Here is a 25,794-nt window from a genome sequence, read left to right as displayed (position 1 = left end):
CTTAAGCGCCCAATCACATGGGTCCCACATTTTCTGTGGTCATCCAAACTATTCATTTTCAAGGCCCTATCGTAGATAGGGGGTGTACCAAAAATCAGCTCCATAGGATCATCCTAAACCCTCCATTTGTGGAGGACAAAAATGGGCAGATTTGTGGACAAACAATGTCTGTCCATTTTGACCTCCACAAATGGATGGGTTAGGATGATTTTATGGAGCTGATTTTTGGTACATCCCCCATCTATGTAAGGGCCTTTCAAATGAATGCTTTGGATCATCCTAACAAAGTGGACCCCCATGTGAGCTTAAGCGCACCAACAGTTTCCTCTATATATAACATTTCCTACACACTTGTGTAGGTAAGTTACCTACACACTAGCTTAAAATACAGTGGGGGCCCACATTGTTTGGGTGATCCAAACAATTCATTTGAATGGTCCTCACATAGATAGGGTGTCCACAAAAAATCAAATCCATAGGATCATCCCAACCCTACAATTTGTGGAGGTAAAATGGACGTGTATAAACCTTCACAAATTAGTCCATTTTTTGCCTCCATAGTTTGAATGGTTAGGATGATCCTATGGATCTGATTTTTTGTGGACACCCTATCTATGTGAGGATCATTCAAATGATGGTTTGGATCACCCAAACAATGTGGGCCCCCACTGTATTTTAAGCTAGTGTGTAGGTAACTTACCTACACAAGTGTGTAGAAAATGTTCTCTCTCTCTCTCTCTCTCTCTCTCTCTCTATATATATATATATATATATATATATATATATATATATATATATATATATATATATATATATATATATATATATATATATATATAGGGGAAAGTGATTGTGAGCGGCCCCTCATATAAGCTTATATGAGGTGACTGCTAAAATCATGGTGGGCCCACATTTTTGGGGTGATCCGAACCGGTCATTTGATAGGCCCTGACATAGATAGGGGGTGCCCAAAAAATCAGCTCCATAGGATCATCCCAACCCTTCGAACTGTGGAGGTGAAAGAGGGGAAAATGGACGGGTAAGTGGGCAAATTTATACCCGCCCATTTCCCCCTCTATGTCAGGGCCTATCAAATGACCGGTTTGGATCACCCCAAAAATGTGGGCCCACCATGTTTTTAGCGGTCACCTCATATGAGCTTATATGAGGGGCCGCTCACAATCACTTTCCCCATATATATATAGGAAAACATGTTTCTGGTCCGCCGACTAGAAATAGAGTGGGCCCACATTGTTTGGGTGATGCATGCCATTCATATGATTGGAAGATAGGGTGTGCCCAAAAATCATCTCCATAGGATCATCATAACCCTTCGATTTGTGGAGGTTAAAATGGACGGGTTTAAACCTCTACAATTCTGTCCATTTTAAACCTCCACAAATCGAAGGGTTAGGATGATCCTATGGAGATGATTTTTTGGGCACACCCTCTCTATGCAAGGGCCATCAGATGAATGGTTTGGATCATTCAAACAATGTGGGCCCACCTTATTTCCGGTCGACGTTCGAGAAAATATGAATGGTAACTAGAGATTCTTTTGAGCATATACTTCCAACTTTCATGTGCTAGAATGTTGGCCACATTTTTTAAAACAGTCCCTATTTCGGAATTCTTGGAAGAATTCCTTACACAGGAAGAACAAGTTACTTTCTTTGATCTTCCCAAGAATCTCTTTTACTTCTTATTGGTCACATAGAGAACGGATTTGTAGTTGGATACCGTCCCTGTCAATGACGTGGCCAATCCTGAACACAGGCAGCAGGAGTTGGACCATCGTGGACTACACAGGTTCCATCCACCAGTGCACATCTGAGCAACGATGGGTAAGTTCTGCTGTCATACTTATAGAATTGCTAATTCTGAAGCATCAGTGATTGAGCATGGCGGATATGATGTGCAGATACTCAAAATATCTGGACGACTGGTACCGCTCCCAAAACAAGAATTCTAATAGCAAATACTACCACTCTCATCACTAACTGTTGCTCGTATGCATCCATTTCACGATCTCGCGGGCAAAAATTCCCTTATCGAGATGGGGGTTTCACATTTACTGAGGGATCAATGACACTGTAAAAGTAATAAACGTTACCAACCCCAGAAGTGGGGTGCATTTGAATTTCTGTTGTACTTTATATGTTCATTGTGCTTAATACTATGGTCAATTTTTAATGAGGAACAATGTAACTTGTACATATAAAAGCCGCCAAATAGGCGGAGACACCTTTTTAATTACACGTAGTACTGAGATTTCATTTGAGTCCGAAGTTGATTCCCTTTAAGAGCCACAGCCCCCCCATGAGGCCGTTTAGCATACAGCTTAAGATTCCCTGTAATTTTACCCTTTGCATAACATCATGGTTTCTGGGGCATGTAGAATTCTCACCATTAGAGCATAAATAAGAGCTTTTCGGTCACTGTAAATTCATTCTAATATTTTCTGCGTGTATAGTTTTAGACAAGTTTTAAGCTTATCAAAAGCAGGAAAGGTTTATGTGAATTTTTCAAGTGAAGTGATATTGTTCTATAAACACTATTCACTTTATTAAACACTGTTCAATGGCTGTTGGCTTACATGATTTGTCACTTTTTTTTATAGCTAGTTAGAAAAGAGTAAGGCTCTGTTTCATTTCTTCAGATGTAAAATAGTTATGCACTTAAAAATGGGCGTAAATATTGTTTTATGCCCATTTTTTGTACTTAAAAATCGACGTAAAATTTATTTTGTGCCTATTTTATATTGAAAGAAACTAGGGGTGCAACTCTGATGGGTTCAACCCAATTTTGGCTCGGGTTGGGTTAGGGTTGGGAAAAGCCAACCTGATTTATTTTCAGGTTGGGTTAGGGTTGAGCCCTTGGCAACCCGACCCAAATCCGACCTCGCTCTTCTATTTTTTTCATGATTTTCTTAGGATTAAGTTTTTTTTACTTGTATTTTTTTGTTTGGCCCTAGATGAACCTAACCTGAATCAACCCGACTTGGAGGCAGGTTGGGTTAGGGTTGACAATCATCAACCTGAGGCTCAGGTTGGGTCGGGTTAGGGTTGAGGAAATGCTATCTCGGGTTGGGTTATGGTTGGCCTCAACCCGACCCAACCCAACCGGAGTTGCACGCCTAAAAGAAACAGAGCTTAAAGAGAAGAAAGGACATTATTAAAACAAGGGAGTGTAGATATCATTTCAATTTAGCAATCCCCACCCTTGTGGTGTTTATAGGCTCGGTAAATGCAACCATTTGATGAACATCTTAAAATTGGGACAGTTCAGCTCTGCTTCTTGCAACCTAAAATGGGCTTTGTACGTACGTTGGTAATTTATCTACTAGTGATGCTAAGATGTAGGGCCCAACACCTAAAAATCAATGAGGCCGACATATATATTAATGAGTGCTATATTAGTTTGGGGAAATGATATATATTTGCCCCTCTTTTTACTTGGAACTGTCCCTTGTAGTTTGAAAGAGTAGTCATAAATATGCTAAAAGGGGCTGTCCCAAGTAAAAAAGGGGCTAATATAGTGGGGCATATATAGAGAGAGCCTACTTGCCAACAAAACAATGGACCTCACATGAGTACTAATATGATATATACTTGTGGGCCTAAGTTTTTTGGGTCCAACAACCAATATAACCAACGTATACTATTGGGGGCTCACATGGAGGGTCCGATGGCCAAGAAAATTAATAGACCCCACATGTATATTCAGTAATAATATACGATATAAGGCTAAGTAGAGCCTCTCTTCAAAGCATGGATAACAGATTCAACCTGAAAAAAAGTAGGGTTGGGTTGAGTTCAGGTCGGGTTCGGGTTGAGTTCGGGTCGGGTTCAGGTTGAGGGCTTGGGCAACCCGACCCGAGTGAACCCGACATTTTTAATAAAAAAATTTTTTTTTAAGGTTAAGATCTTGGGCTAGGTTGGGTTGAACTCGGGTCGGGTCGGGTTTGGGTTGGCAAAAAGGGTTCCTTGGGTCGGGTCGGGTTGAACCTGGTCATGTTGGAGCTCGGGCCGGGTTCGGGTTGAGTAAATGGTTGCTCGGGTCGGGTTCGGGTTGGCCTCAACCCGACCCGAGTTGCACCTTAGTAAGGTTGCGTACATCTAGCCCTCTCCAGACCCCGCAATGGCAGGAGCCTCGTGCACTGGGCTGCCCTTTTTATGAGGCTAAGTAGGGCCCATATTTCGATTGATGGTTCTATATGATTTTACCTGATTTTTCTATTTTTAAAAGTAATTATTTAATTTATTTTCTTCTATTAATTTTTTATTAAGTTAATATTTATTTTATTAATATTTTTATTTTGGTAATTTTATATGTAAAGGTTTCAATTATATCTTTTTAGATTTTATATCAGTTTTTATTACACATATTTACTATTTGCTTATGATTCATTGGTTTAAATTATTTCCACATGGAAAAGTAAGACATTTATCTGAGATTTTTAGATGAAATTCTTTTTTTTTCTCAAAGGGGTTCATTGAGAAAAAAATGGTGCTATATTTTCAGATTGGAAAGATCTATCTACCCAAAAAAAGCTTTCCCTAAAACAATCAAACAACAAAAAAATAATAGAAATTTGGAAACTATTTTTTCCACCACTTTCATGTCAACCAAGCATGCCTCAATAAAGATCTTTCTCCTTGAATCCCTTTGCTCCTCATTTTAGAAACTCAAAGAAATTATTTCCATATTTGTTCAAAAAGATTTTCGTATATAAGAAAAGATTTCAATTACTGTGAGCTAAGTAGAGTTGAGCCATAAGAAGTGCAATTTGGGCTGTGTTGGGTGAGCTTTACTATAAAACGAATTGGAGTCAACCCAAAGTCGATCCGATATTTTTAGTAAAAACTTAGTCCGAATTCCCAAAGGCTACTGATATTATTTTGATTTTTGCACTAACTCACCTGCTATTTTCTTTCTTAATTTGCTTCATAGAGCTTTTTTGGAATTTGTGATAGCAATTGACAGCCGGTTAAAGAGTGAAAGACAAGGTGACTTGGTGAAATTATCAAAATATTGACATATAGTAGTGCAGATATCAGGGTCAAAGAACAAAGCCTTAATTAGTGAGCTAGAGGCACACTTAATAATTGATTGGGTTTAGTTCAGCTGCACACGGCAACCCAACAGTTGCAGTAGCGACTCAAGGTCCGAGGCATGGTTTTAAATTTCGGTTTCGGTATGCATTTCAGCCCTCACCAAAACTGAAATTTCAGCCGAAATCAGGTACACAATTAAAAATATAATATTTATTTAATACCAAAACCAAAACCGAAATTTCAGGGAGATGGCTATATAATTATAAAAAAAATTGAGATTTTTGGGTTGAATTTCTCTAAATTTCTAAAGAAATTTTAAAAACACAAAATTTCGGACGGCCGAAATCTGGTATCATTTCTGGTATTGGCGATTTTGGGTTTTGGTGTTGACCAAAATCCGATCGAATTTCGGATTTCGGTCAAAATTTAAAACCACGGTCCGAGGGCACTATGAGGCCTCACTAACTGCCCTAAACAGCATAAATAGAGCCAAAACTTGGTGTAGATAACTCACTCCATGTGCCTGAAACCACTACTAGCTCATGTTAGTATCATCATCTAGTGGGAGTGGGCAAGAGAGCTTGAAATTCTTCTTTTAACACTACGAGTACGAGTAAGAAGCCTAAACAATAGAGACATTGTTGTTACGTTACAAACACAACTAAAGTAGTAGCCCTACGCGTATATACGGAGACAAGGGTATGAAAGATATGTTTAAAAGAGAGGGCACGTAACAAGTAACATGCACATGTTGCTATACACGATACCAGTCAATATATATATTCTATTTTTTAGGTTTTTTTTTTTTTTTTTTGCCGTTTTACAAAGGAGGAGCCCTTGTTTAGACCTAAATTTTTTTTTCATCCGTTGCTCTGCTGTTGCTGCCGTTTCGAACCCAATCAGATCTCCCGTTTCGTGTTTTTTTTCTCGCCATTCCTCGTTAGGGACAACAACTCCCTTTCTCTATTCGACCTTTGCTCTTCATTCTAGGTATTTTATTAGATCCCCAAAACCTAAATTTTTTCTTCTTCCTTTGATTGTTTTTGATTTATTTGCTTTGATTGGTTATTCATATGTGGGTTTTGGTTCTGGGTCTGAGATTTCTGGTTTTTGAGAGATGGTTGAGGATTTTTTCGATGTGGGTTTGCCTGGAATTGGGTTTTTTTATATTGGGTGATTGACCTTTTTTTGTGGGCTATTTTAATTTTTGATGATGTTGGGTATTTTATTGGATGTGGGTATTTCTTGAGTTGGGTTTATTGATGTGGGTTTTTTTTTGTTATGAATTTTGGTGGTTGGATGTAGGGACTATTGAGGGTTTTATGATGTGGTTGAAGTATTTGGAGAGGAATTGAGTTTTTGAGGCTTATTTGTTTTAGGGTTGAATGGAGAAACTGATAGGTTTGAGGGTTTTTTTGCACTGGATTCTTATGTAGCTTTGTAGATGGATTACTGGTTTTGAGACTTGTAAACATATTTTTTGAGAAGGTTGAATGTTATTATGGTTTTCTGAATTGGGTTCTTTCTTAATTGGTTTATTGTGGGTGTTAATTTATATTTGTAGTTAATTTTTTTTGTTTTTTTGTTTCAGGTGAAAGAGGGGTTTAGGGAAAATTATTGGTGTTGTAATGGCTGGGAGTGCGAGCGCGAGCGAGGATAATGGGGCTGGATGGTCTTCGGAGGGGATGTCGAGCGGACAACGATGCCAGTCTGGGGATTCTCTGGCGGAATGGCGGTCCTGCGAGCAAGTGGAGAATGGGACCCCATCTACTTCACCCCCTTATTGGGACACTGATGATGATGATGATTGCGGTATTTTTCTCCACTATTTTTCTCCACATCTCTCCATGTTCACTCGTTACTTCTTTTTTTTTTTTTTATCACCCTTGTCCCTTTTAATTTTAGTCCTTTAGTCCTGTTTGTGTTGTTTTCCTTTCTAGCAATATTGTTATGTTGCCTGAAACCTGACATTTTTAATCAATTTCTTAAGCTTAAAAACTCAGGCTGGGTTCAGGTTGGAAAAAAGGGTTCCTCGGGTCGGGTTGAGTACCCGACCCAACCCGACCCGAGTTGCACCCCTATGTATTATGGCCACTTTCTGCCCACTGATGCAAATTTTTGTGTCTTTATTTTAATCGAAAAGGGTGGTGGAGGTAAAAACGCTTCTAACTGGAATACGACTATATAGGACTGAATTAAGAGGAAGATGACTCGGAAGGAGATTCATCCAGTGTTAGCTATTCGACAGGGAGACGAGTTTGGACGGTGGAGGCTTGGGCAATATCTGAGTGAGATTATTGAAACAATGAGGGATTTTGTGGAGGGGTGTATGCATATTCGTAGAAGTGCAAATGAAATGGCTGATAACTTTATCAAACCAGAGATGAGACGTGAAACTTGTAATACGGGCACTTTCTTCCTACCGATGTAAATTTTAGTATTTTAAATGTTAACTAGGGCCAAAACGCAACCAAAGCAAATCCTAACTGACTCGCTACGACATGAGAGAGTACTCGGCTGACATGGTCATGGGAGTTTTGATTTACACGGTAGTTCAAAACACGGACTCCGAAAAAAAGACAACCAAGGTAAAAGCGACTCAACTCAAGTGAATTGACGATTGATTGAGGGTTTTGAAATGGTGGTAAATTTTTATTCTTTCTATACCTATTTCAATAATGTTATGCATTGAAAAGAACAAGTTTTCTGTGAACATGAAAAATTCAAATTGGTTCTATCAGGTCCAGGATCATAGAAAATCCCAGCCAAACTCTATGAATTGAGTCTAGTGGCTCATTTAGGTGAGACGTAGGCTGCACCTATTTTAGGGCATATTTTGGGCTATCTGAAACCAATACACCATGAATTTAACAAAAACATAGTGAAGTATGGATGATGAAATTGATGTTGATGAGGACTTCTATGCATATGGTTCCACACAATTAGCATGGTCTGCAGTAGGCTAAACCGAGCCTTTTTAGATTGAGAGCGGTTGATTGGAATTACTTACATTTATGGGAAATGTGTATTGGGCCGTAGAGGTTCTTTATTTAAGTAAGGGTTTTGAAATAGTGGTAAATTTGTAATCTTTCTATACCTATTTCAATAATGTTATGCATCGAAAAGAAAATGTTTTTTGTGAAAATGAAAAATTCAAATTGGTTCTATCAGGTCAGGGATCATAGAATATCCCAGCCAAAATCTATGAATTGAGTCTAGTGACTCATTTAGGTGAGACGTTGGCTGCACCTATTTTAGGGTATATTTTGGGCTATCTGAAACAAATACACCATGAATTTAACAAAAACAAAGTGAATTATGGTTGATGAAGTTGATGTTGATGAGGACTTCTATGCAGATGGTTCCACACAATTAGTATTGTCTGCAGTAGGCTAAACGGAGCCTTTTTAAATTGAGAGCGGTTGATTGGAATTACCAAGGAAGCAGGATTCATTCTGACAGGTGGGGAATCGCGATTTCCCGATTCGCGAATCGGATTCGGGATTCGGTTCGATTCCCTAAAATAGGGGAATCCCGAATCCTTTTCATCGGAAACACGATTTCTTTTCCACCGGAATCACGATTCTTCATTTATGGATTCACGTTTCATTGATAATAAAATTCGCAGATTCACATTACCCAAAACCACGAATCCCATTCATTGAAATCCGTTTCCCCGGCGATTCCCCGGATATAAACCACCCCCCCCCCCCCCCCCCCTTTCTCCCTCTTGAACGGTTTCTGTGTGAATGGTTAACTGCTTGAGAGGTTTTCGGGCTTGAGAATGGTTTAGGGGAGTGCTATTTACGCCCATTTTGGTCACCCACACCCATTGTTAGTGGCAATGGGTGAGAAAAATTTAGTGGCTTTGATTGCAAAGGAGGCTAATGTACATGATGTGAGAAAATTTTAGTGGCTTTGATTGCAAAGTACACTAGCAATGGGTGTCCCCAGCGACTCTCCGGCGAATCCCTGACGACTCCCCGACGATTCCCCGGTGAAATTTCGAATCCCGCTCCCAACCATCCCCGGAGCCTTCGAATCCCGAGTCGAATCCCATTTTCGATTCCCGCCCTGGCAACCTTGGGAATTACTAACATTTATGGAATTGGAATTACTAACATTTATGGAAAATGATGTATTGGGCCGTAGAGGTTCTTTATTTGAGGCCCAAATTAGAAAATTTTAGTCAAGTACCATCAGTATTTTTGCATTCGTTCTAAATTATTTTTCTTCAAGAGATGTTGGTATCTATCTTTTGGGCTCTAATTTGATGTAATTGGATAATAGAACTAGAGATGAGATTATTAATTTATAATTTCTTAGTGGCTAGAAGTGGCATCAATAATTCTTAAATACTAAAGTAGGAAATAAGCAATAACACGGGTTATATCAAAATTTGGTCTTGGTTCCATGTTACATGGATTTTTCTAGATGGGCAAAGAATCCGTGTCGGGCATGTCTCGGATTCCAATGCTTCAAGATTCTTTGAGACACTTCTAGATATTTTAGAATAGTGATAGTGAGAATATAAGCTGATATTGAGATTGCTATTTTAGAACAGGATAATTTTTGGAAATCAACCTTATTTATTACTCTTTTCATGAAGGGGGGATTTTAACTTCTGTATCATGGTATACTTCATCGTTCATTTGGGAATTTGAATGGCACTGGGAAAGGAGCCATTGCAAATTGTCTGTCTCTAAATTAATATGTTTCTACATTACTATATAAAGGCTTCTTATAACCTAACCGATTTTTCTTTTGAAAAGAAACAGGAGAAAAAGAGAAAGCTACAGGAAACAGTTACATTGAAGCATTCTTTTCTTTTTTGGCTGCTATAGTGGTTGTCTGATACTTTGTCTTGCAAAAATATGAAATTTGTCTTTTAAAATTGAAGCTTTTGTCTCAGATAAAAAAAGGGAAGAAAAAACTCAACTCAACTCAACTCAACTCAACAAACCCTTTGACCCAAACTAGTTGGGGTCGGCTATCCTTTAGAAAAATTTCATGAAGAAGGTGAAAGGAATCTCCCGGCTCTAGTCCTGGCTTTAGTTGGGTTCTTCTACGTGGATCATTTTCTTCCATTCTATCCTATTCAAGGTCATGTTCTCTGTTATGTTCCTAGCTATCAAGTCTTTCCTCACTATTTCTACCCAAGTTGTTTTTGGTCTGCCCCTACTTCTTTTTACTCCATCAACTTGGCACGCGTCGCCTCTTCTCACTAGAGCATCCAAAGGCCTACGTTGGATATGCCCAAACCATCTTAAGCGGTGCTCTCTCATCTTCTCCTCAATTGGTGCCACCCCCACCTTTTTACAAATGTCTTCATTTTTAATTCTATCTAACCTTATGTGGCTGCACATCAATCTAAGCATTCTCATCTCCGCTACACTCATCCTATGCACATGCTGCTTCTTGGCGGCCCAACATTCTAAGCCGTACAACACGGCTGGCCTTACAGCTGTCTTATAAAACTTTCCCTTCAACTTGGTAGGGATTTTACGGTCGCACAGAACTCATGAGGCAAGCTTCCACTTCAACCAATCTGCTCTTATTCTATGGTTAACATCCTCTTCAATCTCTCCTTCCTTATATAGAAAAAAGGGAAGAAAAAAGAATACCTAAAATAAAACTCGAATGCATAACAATCTCATCCCAACTTTTGTATCAATTTTACTATCTGTAATTATTCTTCTACTGTGATCTGCTAATCTTGCAGTAATTTTGGCACTAATTTTCCCATTCATGGAATGAACTACCAAAAGGAGCCGTAAACGCCTTATCTCATTAATAGTGCTAGGAAACAAAACTAGATTGTTGTAATTGGAAGCTACTAAGGAAAACAAACTTGATGTGCATTTTGCATGCTTTGTCTTTGATTCTGTGTACTTGGCTTCAAGGCACAACTTGTTTTTATTTTCTCTTCTTTGAAAAAAGATAAACTTCGACGCTGTATTCATTTGCTGCTTTGCCAGATTGTGTACGGGCTGTAATGCATTCTAATCATTTTGTCTGAATTTTTTAACAGATAGTTGATGTTTTTGTAGGGGCGAAGCCGTCTGAGCTATATGTAAGATATACGTGGAAGATAGAAAATTTTTCAACAATTACCAAGAGGGAACTCCGAAGTAATGCATTCGAGGTTGGCGGGTACAAATGGTATGAGATTTTTAAATCTGCTTTAATTCTTTATGTTCCTTTTGTTTCTTTAACTAATTTGTGTCAGTCGGTGTTATCATACTTCACAAGTGTTATAGTGCGCGCTCTTTCTCTCTCTCTCTCTCTCTCTCTCTCTCTCACACACACACACACACACACACACACGCATACGCGCATACACACACAAATCTGTGTTTCTATTTACGTCTGTGCGTGTAGGGTAGTTCTGTACTTGATTTGAAATTCTGGTCATGAAATACCTATAAGTTCTTCAGTCAAAGAGCGCATGCTTTCATTGGGTCCATCGGGCATTTGGTAAAATTTGAAGTGTAAATTTATCTGCATTTTCTAGGAATAAATGGCAAATAAAGTTGGAATATTTTTTTTAGTAATTCAATGCTTATGCACAAATTTATCTGCATTTTCATGAAATACTCTATCTGTTCTGTTGTTAGTGTGACTCTTCCATTTGGACTACCATACTATTCCCATTGTTAGAGAGAAAGAATGAGAGAAAGGGTTTGTGTAAGTTAGGGATGTCTTCCCCTTACACATGTATTTATAATAACAAGAGGATAGTACAAAGACAGTTATGCCCTTAGGCATTCTACTTATTCTAACACTCCCCCTCAAGCTGGAAAGTATATATTATACATTCCAAGCTTGCTACAAATATCACTCAACTTAGCTTTGCTTAAAGGCTTTGTAAACATATCTGCTAGCTGATTTACGGAGCGAGTGAAGACTATGGATATCTCTCCTTTCTGGATTCTCTGACGAATAAAATGGCAGTCCACCTCAATGTGCTTCGTTCGTTCATGGGTAATTGGATTGGTAGCAATATGTATGGCAACCTTGTTATCACCATACAACCTAGAAGGGGAGGAGGGAACAACACCAATCTCAGGCAATAGTGAGCGCAACCAGATAAGCTCTGTACTCGTATGTGCCATGGCCCTACATTCAGCTTCAGGACTGGACTTGGCTATGACGTCTTGTTTCTTGCTTCCCCATGACACCAAATTCCCTCCTACAAAGGTATTGTATCTAGTAGTCGACCTCCAATTTGTTGGAGATCCTGTCGAATCTGCATCAGAAAAACCTTCAATTCTCATATGACCATGCCTCTTATTGGAGCACCCCTCAAGTACTTGAGAGTTTGGATTACTGCGGCCCAATGTGAGGTACGTGGAGAGCTCATGTACTGACTAGCTGCCCCTACAACATACAAAATGTCTGGACAAGTAACTGTAAGGTATATGAGTTTCATAACTAATCTCCTATATTTGCTAGGGTCATCCAACATGTCCCAAACTTCAGGAATAAGCTTCACATTAGGATCCATGAGTGCAGATGTAGGTTTCACTCCAAGATTTCCCGTCTCTTCTAATGAATCCAACACATATTTCCTCTGAGATAGAGAGAGGCCTTGAGAAGAACGTGCCACCTCTATCCCAAGAAAGTACCTTAGGCGACTCAGATCTTTAGTAGATAATTCTTTCTGCAAGAATGTCTTCAATTTTTGTATACCCCCTGAATTATTGTCAGTGATAACAATATCGTCCACATACACTATCAAAAATTACAATCATCTGCAGACTAATGACCGAAAACTGAATGGTCAACAACACATTGTTTCATTCCAAAACACATGACTGCTTCTCCGAATCTTCCAAACCCATGCTCTTGGAGATTTTTTAAAACCATAAAGAGACTTTCTCAAGAGACAGACAGAGGAGGACATCTCCCCCTCTGCAACGTACCCAGAAGGTTGCTCTATTTAAAACTTCCTCAGTGAGGTCGCTATGGAGAAAGGCATTCTTCACATCGAGCTGATAAAGAGGCCAATCATGATTTACTGCTAGATCAAGTAACACTCGAACAGAAGGAATCTTCGCAACATGTGAGAATTTCTTAGTGTAATTAACGTCAAAGGTCTGAGTATACCGTCTCGAGTCAGTCCAGTCAGAAAGGGGAGGGCCCGCAGTCTAGAGTGCATCTCGGGAGTTTGAACACCATCCTGTTTCAACCAAAAAGACTTCTATTCTATAGGACGGTCGCGTCCAGTGGCATCGTATATAAGTCAAGGCTGCATTTAGGGAGTCTTTGACTTCGTAAGATAATAAATCTCTTGCAAATTTCCCTTCGTGGGTTCCCTGTGACAGCTGAGTAAGTGGTTATAGGATTTGTTTATCCTCCCTCATACCAGTGAATCGAGTTGCATACGAGAAAGAGTAGGTCTCATCGGCTATCTGATAGTGGTTTGCCCAGGATCCGACATGTGAAAGGAAATTCTGCTTTGAGATACATATTGATATCTAGCTAGGCGAAAGCACAAAAGGGAGTAGTTTCAATAGAAGTTGCAAACCAAACCTTTCAAAGACAGCAATTCAGGATTCTCTAAAGGGAAGCCCTCTCTTCTGCTACACGTTCCTATCAATATCGATTAGAGTATATTGAAAGCAAAGCTAGTGATATCTTCTACTTCTAGTAAGGGAGTACTCAAATCGAATATAACCTTTATAACCTTTACTAATAAGGAAGAGAAAGGAGCCAATAAACATGCTTCTGGCGATGAGGCGTGCTTTCAAACGCTCAACAGTCCGATCTGGCTGATACTTAACAGAGAACACCCATCGACATCCAACAGGGCGAGCACCAGAAGGCAGAGGAACTAAATCCCAAGTCTGATTAGTATGAAGTGCACACATCTCTAGATCCATGGCAGAATGCCAGCTTGGATGAGAGAGCTTTGGCCACATACTGTGGTAGAGAAATAGAGGACAAGGAAGACACAAAACCTCGAAAAGCAGGGGTGAGATTATCATGTGAAACAAAGTGAGAAATATGGTGAGCAGTAGAGTGAGAGCGAGTGCGAGAAGCAATAGGGGAATCAGAAGGCACCATAGGTGAAGGAAGAGATGATCCCTGAGAGGGAGGACTCTGGATCTCAGAGAATATGAGTCTGGGAGAGGTAGTAGATGATCTGCTCGCCGACGTCGCTGGTAACACTTCATAGGAGCAGGAGGCCCCGGAGGTGGAGAAACTGACACAGGAACAGCTGCCGATGTAGGTACATCCACTGATGAAAATGTTGACGAATGCACAATAGGGTCCGGGAGTACTAGGAGAGGGAGAGCAATCTGTGAGACATGTGTATGACTCGGGGGTGCAAAAACCTTTGGAAGGAAGGTCTCAAACTCAAAGAAGGTCACATCAGCAGAGACAAACCATCGGCGGAGACGAGGACTGTAGCGACAGTAATCTTTTTGGGTACGAGAATAGCACAGAAAGACATTTCGCTTCGACCTAGGGTCAAACTTATCACGACCAAGGCTGAGAATGTGAACAAAGCACACACACCTAGACACCCTAGGCGTGAGATTAAAAAAGATCCAGCTGAGGGTGGAGAACCCGGTAGGGTGAGTCACTATGAAGAACCGTTGAAGGAAGACAGTTAGGAAGAAATCATGCAGTAAGGACAGCATCACTCCAGAAGGATTTTGGTACTCACATTTGAAAGAGTAAGGTGTGAGCCACCTCAAGTAAGCATCAGAGTTTCCTCTCAGCCACACCATTCTGCTGAGAGGTGTAGGCACAAGGGGGCTGATGTAGGATGCCATCTGTGGAGAGATAAATCCTGAAACCCATTCGAATCCGAGAAATATTCCATAGCATTATTTATGCGTAAACATTTGAGAGTGCAATTATATTGTGTTTGAATTTCATCATGAAAGGCTCGGAAAGTAGAAAAACCTTAGAACGGTCTCTAAGTAAAAACAACCATGTCATACGCGAATAATTATCAATAAAAACAATAAAGTACTTATAACCAGTTGAAGGCTTGACCCTAGAGGCCCCCCATACATCTGAATGGACTAATTGAAATGGACTCGAGACTCGACTAACTACTCGGGGAGGAAAGGACACACGATGGTGTTTCTCGAGTTCACATGACTTGCATTGAAACGAATAAACAGATCTAGGAACCAAAGGCGGTCTGCTGAAGTTGCTGAAGAGAAGGGTGGCCCAGACGACTGTGCCACTGATATGTATCGACAGAACCATGCAAGGCAGCCAGAACCGAGCGACACTCCAGACTGTAGAGCCTATCTACCTCATGTCCCAAGCCAATCGTCCTCCCAGTCGAGAGATCTAGAAAAAGATAATAAGATGGATAAAATGAGACAGAGCAATTTATAGTCTTAGTAAGCTGGCTAATAGAAAGTAAACAAAACACACAAGACTGAAGAAAGCGGAAGGCCATAGTGAGGAATGATACTTACTAACACCAGGGATAGGAGTAGTGGTACCATCAGCAAGAGTAATGGACTGAGAATTAGAATGAAATGGGACAAAAAGAACTAAGCTGAGAAGAGTTACCAGTCATGTGGTTCGAGGCCTCCAAATCAATAATCCAAGAGCTAAAGTTAGAGAGAAGGGTAGTCTACGAGCCACATGGCTGTGCAAAGCCCGCAGTAGGATGGGTGCCCAAGTGAAGACATTGAAGCTCCTCAAAGTCAGCCTTGGAGACTGCGAAAGAATCACCGGACGTCACTGGCTCAGTAGCAGGGGAAGGAGCAGCAACTGGAGAACTAGCAGTAGAAAGATGGGCCAAGCGGGACTGACAAAGTTATGAATGCAGCTGAAAACAAGTGTCAAGATGGTGGCCCTCTCTCTGACAGTGTGAACAATAAGGGCGACCACGGCACCCACCAACATGGCCACCACTGCGACCACCACGGCCCCGACCACGGCTGAAAGAACCATTTCCGTGACCAGTGCGGCCACCACTATCATATGCAGCCAGGATAGAACTATCAGCAAAAACAGAGACATCCGGGAAGCATCAGTTAAAAGACATTGCTGGGCACGAGAGTAGGCCTCTGTGAGAGAGGGAATAGTACCAGAGCCGATATTCTGCTGACGAAGATGAACGAACTCAGGACCTAGACTGTTGAGGTAATGAATAACACGAATCTGGTCCCGCTGGCGCGCAAGTACTGTGACATCAGACGTGAGAGGCATAAAGACATCAAGCTGTTGGCAGTGGGAGACGAACTGGCTATAATGGGCAGCAAGAGACATGTCACCACAACGAAGACGCATCCACTCAGAGTATGTAGCACATCTGCGAGTAAGATTGGCTACTCCAAAGTAGAGTAGCGCAGTATGATCCCAAATCCAAGGTTTTAATTTTGGTTTCGGTGTCGGTTTCAGTCACCACCGAAACTGAAACGTTTCGGTTTCAGGCCGAAACCATGTAAAAATATGATTATGATTTATTTTCTTTTTTTAATTTCGACCGAAATGTGTAAAATTTCGGTGTAAATTTTGGCGATTTCAGTGAAAATTTTGGCTATTTCGGTGAATATTTCATAAATTTCGCTGGGAATTATAATATTTCGGTGGACTTTTCTAAATTTCGATGGATCTATTTAAAATTTCGGTGGAAAATTTGTAAAAAAGGCTAAAAATGAAAATTTAACCAAAATTTTGGGGACATTTCAGAATTTCGGTGAAATTTCGGTGAAATCTTATAAAGAAACGACTTCATGTAAGTTTCGTTTCGGTCGCGGCTGAAATTTAAAACCTTGCCCAGATCTCCTTCGACGTAGGGACGTGCATCATGGTGCCGGCAATAGAAGGAGTCATACTCTGTCATAAGATGGTGCGAATCAGCACATCCTCCTGTTCCCAAAGGGTTAGATGGAGAAAGAGAAGGAGGCACTGTTCATGACACTGTTTGGAAGAGGATGGTGGCTAAGGGTGATGCGTGAGAGAGAGAGAGAGGGCTGCGTTGAGGGGGCGTGGTGCGTAGGGTGAAGGGAGAGAAGAGATGGGTGAGGGGAGAGCTTCTCCAATAGTCCCTAGGGCATCGTAACCCTAGGGCTTTGATACCATGTTAGAGAGAAAGGGTTTGTGTAAGTTAGGGATGTCTCTCCCTTACACTTGTATTTATAATAACAAGAGGATAACAAAGACAGTTATGCCCTTAGGCATTCTACATATTCTAACACCCACCAATATATGTATATAAATATTTATATTGTATTAGACCCGAGTTGTTTTTAATTTATGTAGGTTGAGTTAATTGGAAAAATGATGAAATGAATTTGCAGGTACATTTTAATCTATCCCCAAGGATGTGATGTCTGCAATCATCTCTCTTTGTTTCTTTGTGTCGCTAATCATGACAAACTTCTTCCAGGTTTGTGAATGACTTTCCTGATGCACTAGGAGGTCTATGTTCTTGGCCGTCTGTATTTATGTATTTGATTTTTTTTTCTCCCTCAATTATCGACAGGATGGAGTCATTTTGCACAATTCACAATAGCTGTGGTGAATAAAGATCCAAAGAAGTCTAAATACTCTGGTTGGTTCAATATAAGATTGCATACAATTTTAGATGCTGTAATGGTCTAGTATTCTTGTTCAGTTGTCCTTTTATGCATTATTGGCTTTGTAAACTTAAGGTAAGTTTTGCAGATACACTGCACCGGTTCTGGAAGAAAGAGCATGATTGGGGTTGGAAAAAGTTCATGGAGTTATCAAAAATTTTGGATGGCTTTATTGTTTCTGATACTCTTGTTATCAAGGCTCAGGTTCAAGTTATCAGGTATTTTATTTTTTCTTGATGTGAATTATTACTGTATATCTGTCTGCTATTGCTGTTATTTATCCACTTCTCTGTGTTTTGCGCTGCATGCTGGGCTCATAGTATTGTCATTAGTAAGAAAAAAGCTATCACGAAAGGGTATAGCTTGCCCAATTTCCAAAGATGACTGCTGACCCTACAACACTCTCTAAGAAGAGAGTTGGCCTACAGTCAGAGTTAAATTTAGGTTTCGGTTTCAGTTTCGCCCTTGGCCGGAGCCGAAAATTTCGGCTGAAATCCGGTAATAAAAAAATATTATTTATTTATTCCCAAATTTCGGAATCATAATATTTTTTTTAAAAAGATCAATTTTTCAAAATTTCTGCAATTTCGGACGAAATTTTTGGGATTTCATGAAATTTGAAATTTCACCAAATTTCGGTTTCAGTCCCAACCGAATTCGGTTTTCGGACGAAATTTAAAACCATTCCCATAATTGATGTTGTTTTCTGATAACAATTCTTCCTTAAGATTCAACTTATTCATAGGATTCTGTTTTACTCTTTCCGTATGTCATTATGCTACAGTTTAATTTTTCTAGACCTTCATACTACAAGTTCACAGTGTTGTTCGGTATTTTTTTTTGTTTTTTTGGTTTTCACTGAAAACTGCATGTTGACATGAAGACATTAGTCATTACTTGCATTATAGAAATAGAACATTCAGTATTCCGATTGTCTGAAGCTTTGCATAGTCCCTGTAATATTACAGACTCCTGTTTAACAATATAAGCTTGACATTTTTTGCTTGATAGAAATTAAGTTTTCAATATTCCGATTGTTTGAAGCTTTGTCTAACTGTAAGATTATTGGCTCATGTTTAACAATATAAGCTCTAACTCCCTTGTCGAGTGATTATTTTGACCCCTTGGTAAACTACGTGAAATTTCTTTAGTATGAGACTTTTGTAGAAAAAAGTTAGATGAAAACAAGTTCTGCAAATATGACTTACCGTTGGTCTCTTCAAGGTAGACGTTCCTACTCTTCTCGAAACACTCATTGTTTGACCCTCGATAGGGATATTAATATCTTGGAGCAATAATTAGTGGGTTCTATGATTCATTTCTGTTGCCTTAGATGCTCGAAAATCCTTTAGACAACGTCTAACGACCCGGGTATTTTACACCACAGATCGCTACGGGCACCAAAACATATTTATTCCTGTAATTACACAGCGGAAGGTTAACGTACATCCTGAATTTACAAAAATCCCAAGTATGACATATTTAAAACCTTTTCACATCTGAGGAGATTGACTAGGTTCATCATTTTCGTATTTCCTCAAGTTGCTTTCACACTTCTCATAACTAAGGTTCCTCATTGACAATTACTCCCGCATCCAAATTTTCAAATCCTGGTGGGAAAAAGTGGGTTAGGAGAGCAGGTATATAGAAGCTTCAACGAGTAGCTGAAATCAATAATAAGAGACAGTTTTATAAAAATATGCAGTATTTTGTATAGAACATAGTGTGAATTTAAAACTAATACTAATAGGATTTTTTTATAGAAACAATTTAACCAGATAGTAAAACAAACCATTTAAAGCCCAATAGTTTCCAACTGTTTCTATTTCTGAAGTTTCCTGTAACGATCTGCCTCATCCTCGTATTGTCCGCTTTGGACTTGGCCCGCTTCCGCTTTTGGGTAAGTCGACGGCTCAGAGGTACAAACACGTCACACGAGAAAGACTCACACATTTACCTCTTTCATTTCTCATTTTCGTTCAAACTTTTCGTGCTTATGAAATCTAACATTTCATTTCATTTTCCAGAATGAAACACATTTCATCATTTTGAAACAAATATGATTTGATATTTCCCAAATGTAAACAATGAATATTTGAAGTAAAACGGATAAGAAATATCTGAATAAAACAACATATGATTATATCCCTATCACTTTCATTGAGAAAAGATACCAGTCGAGTCTAGCTATCACCTGCCTTATTAAACCTGAGAACTGGGAATTTGAAGTTTCTTGACCTTGAAGATGACAACGATCACGGAGAAGTGATACTCCTAGCCTTTTCCTTCTTCTCCCTCTCCTCCTCCCCTTTCGTTCTCTTTCTTCCTTTTCTCTTCCTGGCTGCTCTATTTATAGGAAAAAATTAGAGGAATAGTAACATGTGAATAGTTTTTATGCATAATAACTGTTATTTTTACCGGGTATTACATAATGTCATGCTTTAGCATTGTCTTTTATAATTCTGGTACCAGCGCAAAGCCAGTTATTTCATTTTATGAATTTATTGCTTGTGTTTGAAATGCCGGGGGAAGTACACATGGGCAAAGACTAAATAAGTGTGTCTTGAGATATTTGCCTCTCAAGTTTCAAATGCCTCATCTATTATATATCTGTAGCTGCACCGTGAGATTTTATGTACGATTTTTCATTCTTTCCCCTTCTTTTGATAGATAACTGAATATGTGAATTCGTCTTCCAGTTGAATATGCATTTTCACTAGTGGAACAGCAACTTTTTTGTTTAGTTGATTTTTGGTTGGTGCATTTACTGGTTTGATGTTGCACTGGAATTTACAAAATTTATGATTTTTTTAATCACTTCTGCTTTTGCTGTTTGGTATTTAAGGGAGAAAGCACACCGCCCTTTTCGTTGCCTTGACAGTCAGTATAGGAGAGAACTGGTTCGGGTATATCTATCCAATGTAGAGCTGATTTGCCGGCGTTTTGTTGAGGAGCGAAGAGGCAAGGTTGGCAAGTTGATTGAAGACAAAGTGAGGTGGTCAAGGTAGAGACTGTTTTCTCTGTTAAAATTCTTATAACCAATAAATCAAGGGAAATGTTATCAGCACAACCATATTTTGATATTTGCACAAACCCAGCTGTCTTTTCTTCTTTAATTGGCTCGTGAGAGCTTTTTGGGAAATGTAATAGCCTTTTGAGTTTTGACAACTCTTTAAATGCTAAAAGACAAGATGAGTTAGCAAAAATATCAAAATATGGTTGTGCTGATATCATTTCCCAAATCAAACACTAATGGCTTTCAATTACGTGCATCCTAAGCATACATGGGATTTTAAATGTGCTCTGTGTTGGATTTGTCATACAAGTTCATGTCCAACCGCATCAAGTTTTTTTTAAACTTTTTCTTTTTGAAGTTGGTATGCATTTAACTGTTTGTCACTTGGGATGATTGCAGCTTCCGTACTTTTTGGTTAGGGGTTGACCAAAATGCAAGGCGTCGCATGTCGAGAGACAAAACAGATGTGATCCTGAAAGTAGTTGTGAAACACTTTTTTATAGAGAAGGAAGTCACGTCAACATTGGTTATGGATTCTCTCTACAGTGGTCTGAAGGCTCTTGAATGCCAAAGTAAGAACAAGAAAGGGAAACAAAAAGCAGTGGAACTGGAGGAAATGCCTGCTCCTATTGTCCGTGTTGAGAAGGATATGTTTGTTTTGGCTGATGATGTGTTGGTACTGCTTGAGAGGGCAGCCCTTGAGCCATTGCCTCCAAAGGATGATAAGGGTCCTCAAAACCGTACAAAGGTGAGCCATAGACTCATGCAGTTATTATATCAATAAATTCAAGCTTTAGTTTTGAGCATTAACCCCAGGTTCTTATGTGATGTTAATTTGCTAGAAAAAATTTAAACTAAAGGGTTACAGGGAGATGTATTTCTTCATCTTTAATGCTACTTTACCTGGAGTTAAATACATGTTTGATGTCTGTCTTGTATGAGTTTACTCTTTTGACGTGGTTGGCTTAAGAAAAAAAGGGAACTGTTGTGAGATGATCTAGGTAACCTCTGGGAACTTCTATGTGACATTCAGTAACATTTGAGCGCCATATTTTTACTAAAGCACCAAAAACATTTATTAATATAGGAATTAGCTGCTGTCATAGTTTTTATGTATTTAAGAGGTCGAGGAAAGCTTTGTTGAGGGGATGCCAAGTTACATGGTTCCTCGTTTCTTCCAACTTATGAAGTTAGCGAAAATCCAAGATTGATGATGTGTATTGGGGTTATATATGGGGCACTACTTTGGAGCAATAAATTTATTGCCCCTACCCAATCAGTTACAATAGAGAATGAGATGTGACAAGACATCTCTCCTATTTCGAATGGGGCACAAATGGGATTTCTAAAACTCCATTTCCACCCATTTTTCTACACTTTGAAGCTTCTTGTGGCCCGGTTTATGGTTTTTGTGGACTTATTTTGAAGATGAGCATCCAATAATCTGTATTGACGCGTTGATTGATGGATTAGAGCATCAAATTCTCAAACTTGGGGGTTTCTTCCTTTTACAAATATAAATTATTGATTTTTTCCTTTGCAATGATGTCGTCCTTTCTTGCTAATACATAATTTCTTTTTACTTTGAAGTTTGTTTTATGTGATGTGTATCGTTATTTTTACCCAGTTCTTTTTTTAAATTTTAAATGATTTGCTCTCTTATTTGCTAAATGCACATATAGATCCGGATTTAGGGATAGATCTATGCGTGCTAGCCCTATTGTTTATTTTTTTATTTTTTATTTTCTTCAAATGATTTTGATTCTTACTTGTTAGACACATATATACCATGTTTTTTGTAATATTAATATTCCAAACCTTAGTTATACATTTTTTATGGATTGATTAGTGGACTATTAGTAATTTCTTTTTGTAATTTGCGATGTTTTTACATTTTACGTTTTCTTTTTTGTTTTAAATAGCACGTAATAACATCACACATGCATGGATTCGGCATTAGAACTTGCATCATTAACTTTTTTCATGGGAAGAGGTTTGTAAATTGATGCAATCGGGTGGTTTGGGCATTTAATGAATCAAGGAGATTAAGCTAGCCCTTCTAGGAAAGTGGGTGTGGAGATTTGGCGAGAAAGGGAATTATTTTCGTGTCAGTCATTTTCCAAAAGTATGAGTTAGGTTTGAAAGATAGAGATGAAATTGGGTTTCTCGGTTTGTAGGTTCTGTTCCAATAGCCTTTTTTTCGCCTAGGGCCCGTTTCAATCAAAGTAAAAGGCGAATATTTTTAATCCCTAACGCAACATCAGGCACGTTCCAATAGTTAAATTCCAAACCCGAATATTTAACCCTCCGATCTATAGAGGGTTAGGATCAACCCTCTAACATTCAGATCGGAGGGTTAGGATCAACCCATGGAAATGATTTTTGGGGCACAACCTATTTAGGCGGTGGCCCATCTAATGGACGGTTTGGATCATCTTATGGTGCAGGCCATACCGTACTTTTAATAAAGTGAGGAGTGCCCTCATAAAAAATACAAGTGCTGATAACATTTCCCTATATATATATATATATTTATATATATTTTTTGTGAGTGCATGTGCAGAGAGAGAGAGAGAGAGAGAGAGAGAGAGAGAGAGAGAGAGAGAGAGAGACCAAAAATATATACCTTTTTGGTCTATGATTCATATGCAATGTTTTTTTATGGTTGTTTCATGCCCGCATATCTGTTGTGGAATGCCTGATAAGATTAGTGCTTTTGCTTCTCTGTTTTGTCGTTGTAGGCTTCCCTTTAGATTTGTAAAGCTCTTTATTTTGTTACTTTCTGGTTTATAGCTTTCCTTATGAAATATATATTGTCTCAATTATCTATCCATTATTACTTTAATACTTGCATTTCACATTATACTTTGCTGATGGCTTTTCATCTCTTTGCATTTTTAGGATGGAAGTTCTGGTGAAGACTTCAACAAAGATTCAATTGAGCGTGATGAAAGGCGGCTTACTGAGTTGGGACGTAGGATTGTAGAGATATTTGTACTAGCCCACATCTTTAGGTAATCAACATTCAAACTCTCTCAATCTTGCCTAACACTTAGGGAAATATTCTCGAGTGTCACTCAGTTGACGACCTAAGCGCCATATATTTTTTAACTTAGATAGGCTTTCAATACGTACCACAACCTAACTTTTATAAATATTCACGACCTAAGCTTTTACATTTCTGTTCAGGCTGCTTAGTTATTGTTTGATTAGCATGTTTGCGAGACTTTTTAAATGTATTTATGGATTAACATATTTATTATAGAGAAATAAATCTGCTAGATATACTTTTCAAAAAAAAAAAAAAAAAAACTGCTAGATACGAGATAAATACATACTGATGTGAAATGAAGCAATGGTGTCAAACTTAATTTTCTTTTATGTATGCGGCTCTAGGGCAATCTATTTAAGATGGGATGTCATACTGGTTTGATGAAGACTTGATATGATGATTTTTTGTAGAGAAACGATGTTTCTAGAGGTTTCATGTACTATTTCAAAATTCCCCATGTGACTCACCTGATTTGATATCATCGAGCCAAGTTATACCCGCATCAACCAAGTACTCAGCCGCATCGTGACAAGTCGACTAGGATTTGTTTTGGCCTTGTTTTATCTGACATTTGCATTTTGAAGTCTTGGTTTCACGCCTCAGTCATATGTATGAGAGAACAATGATTGGTAGTTAGATGGGAGCTTTTCGGGGCAGCTGCATGTACATGGAAGATTACATACTATTGGGTTAGAAAACAAGCTGGTTTCATGTGAATACTTGCGGCTCTATATTTTTCTCTGAATAACAACAATGGATCTATTAATTAAAAGAGAAATGCTGCCATTCAAAAAAATAAAAATAAAAAATAAATAAAAAGAGAAATGCATGAATGACAGAGATGGACATATATCCTCAACTGATACCATCATGGCCATGGTTTTAAATTTCCGCCGAAATTGACACGAAATGATCGAAATATATTGTTTCCTTCTCCACTGAAACGATACCGAAACCGAAACATATATCGAAGCCAAAATCATAAGTTCATTAGTGGTATACTATCAGTATGTATTGCATAATTGTATTTATATGAATTGCATGTGAAATGCGGTGTTTGCATTAATATTTTTATAAATTACATGTGAAATGTGGTGGGCAATGAATTATTAGATGTGCACAACAGGGCATATCACTAGGTGTTCGATGATATTAAACCATTATGAATGGTAATCTTTCATATGCTTATTTTGGCATTTCGTGAAGTTTCGTCCTAAAATTCTATCATTTGCAAGAGTTTCTATCCGTTTTTCGTGATTTTACAGGATCTCCACTGAAATTTCCATCCGTAACTGGAACATTCTGTTTCCGTGGCAACTGAAACTGAAACTGAAATTTAAGACCTTGATCAATACGTCTCAGCAATACTTATTCCTAAACCTTAAACCCTACATAGTAATACTAATTATAGAGGAATATGGTCTCCCACAACTGATAATCACACCCAACCACCTCCTTAGCTAATGTATCTTCTGGCTCATTGGTCTCCCTCAAAATGTGCTAAAAGTAATACCCATAAAGGAGCATACGTCTGGTGTCTCCTCTATTGTGTCAGCACTAGGGATTGCCCAGGAGACACAATCTCATTGCATGAATCCCCTTCTGCCAAAAGAGGGCCACTAATCAAATGATGTAACCGACTTCAAGCTTGGCGAAAGGCTAGAATCCCTAATTCACTTGTCTTTCAACCCTAGGGGATTGAGAGCACCATTCTTATTCCCAAGGATTCAAACATTGGTTTTGACATGGGACTTCGGCCCCATGGACGTAGAAATACTTCATAGAAGTTTATGAAGTACATGGAAATCTTGTAGCAAGCATGGAAGTTTATGGTAGAAACAATGAAATTTAAGATGAAACTTTAGAAATGCTAGAATCAGCACAGATACACACTTGGAAACCATTACATATGCAACAAAACTGCCCCTAATGGTTTAATGAGATCAAACACCTAGTGACATGCATTCTTGCGCATGTCTGGAACAATAAAGTTGATTCTAAACATCGATATTTCACTTGTTTTCAAAGCTTGTGATCATGCCATTTCTTTTACTTTTTCAACTTATTTAATTAATGGAATTGGCATTAATTTTTTCTTGATACATA

At 38.8% G+C, this 25,794-nt stretch overlaps 2 protein-coding genes across 6 annotated transcripts in view; both read left to right on the top strand.

The window, feature by feature from the left end:
• The window catches only part of LOC143887813 (YTH family protein), a 53,556-nt gene extending 50,971 nt beyond the window's left edge, over positions 1-2,585 (top strand). For 4 of the 5 annotated variants that reach the window (XM_077392005.1, XM_077392004.1, XM_077392003.1 and 1 more), the window contains exons 8-9: positions 1,777-1,844; positions 1,922-2,585. In XM_077392005.1, the coding sequence (XP_077248120.1) occupies positions 1,777-1,844; positions 1,922-2,000 (147 nt within the window). In that variant the 3' untranslated portion in view covers positions 2,001-2,585. Of the gene's footprint in view, positions 1-1,732; positions 1,845-1,921 lie in introns of all 5 variants that reach the window. The other variant, XM_077392006.1, reaches the window with a different exon arrangement.
• Positions 2,586-5,864: 3,279 nt separating this feature from the next.
• LOC143887812 (TNF receptor-associated factor homolog 1a-like) overlaps positions 5,865-25,794 on the top strand; it is a 42,247-nt gene continuing 22,317 nt past the window's right edge. The window contains exons 1-9 of the mRNA XM_077392001.1: positions 5,865-6,047; positions 6,649-6,869; positions 11,108-11,219; positions 17,342-17,430; positions 17,527-17,595; positions 17,709-17,838; positions 20,466-20,624; positions 21,036-21,384; positions 23,538-23,650. Of these exons, the coding sequence (XP_077248116.1) occupies positions 6,686-6,869; positions 11,108-11,219; positions 17,342-17,430; positions 17,527-17,595; positions 17,709-17,838; positions 20,466-20,624; positions 21,036-21,384; positions 23,538-23,650 (1,205 nt within the window). The 5' untranslated portion in view covers positions 5,865-6,047; positions 6,649-6,685. The remainder of the gene's footprint in view (positions 6,048-6,648; positions 6,870-11,107; positions 11,220-17,341; positions 17,431-17,526; positions 17,596-17,708; positions 17,839-20,465; positions 20,625-21,035; positions 21,385-23,537; positions 23,651-25,794) is intronic.

This window comes from Tasmannia lanceolata, unplaced genomic scaffold (genome assembly GCF_043159265.1).
Source record: "Tasmannia lanceolata isolate RefF3 unplaced genomic scaffold, GAP_Taslan_0.1 ptg000012l, whole genome shotgun sequence".
Lineage (NCBI taxonomy): Eukaryota > Viridiplantae > Streptophyta > Magnoliopsida > Canellales > Winteraceae > Tasmannia > Tasmannia lanceolata.
The sequence above is the reverse complement of the archived record's forward strand: the minus strand, read 5'-3'. Positions and strand labels throughout refer to the sequence as shown.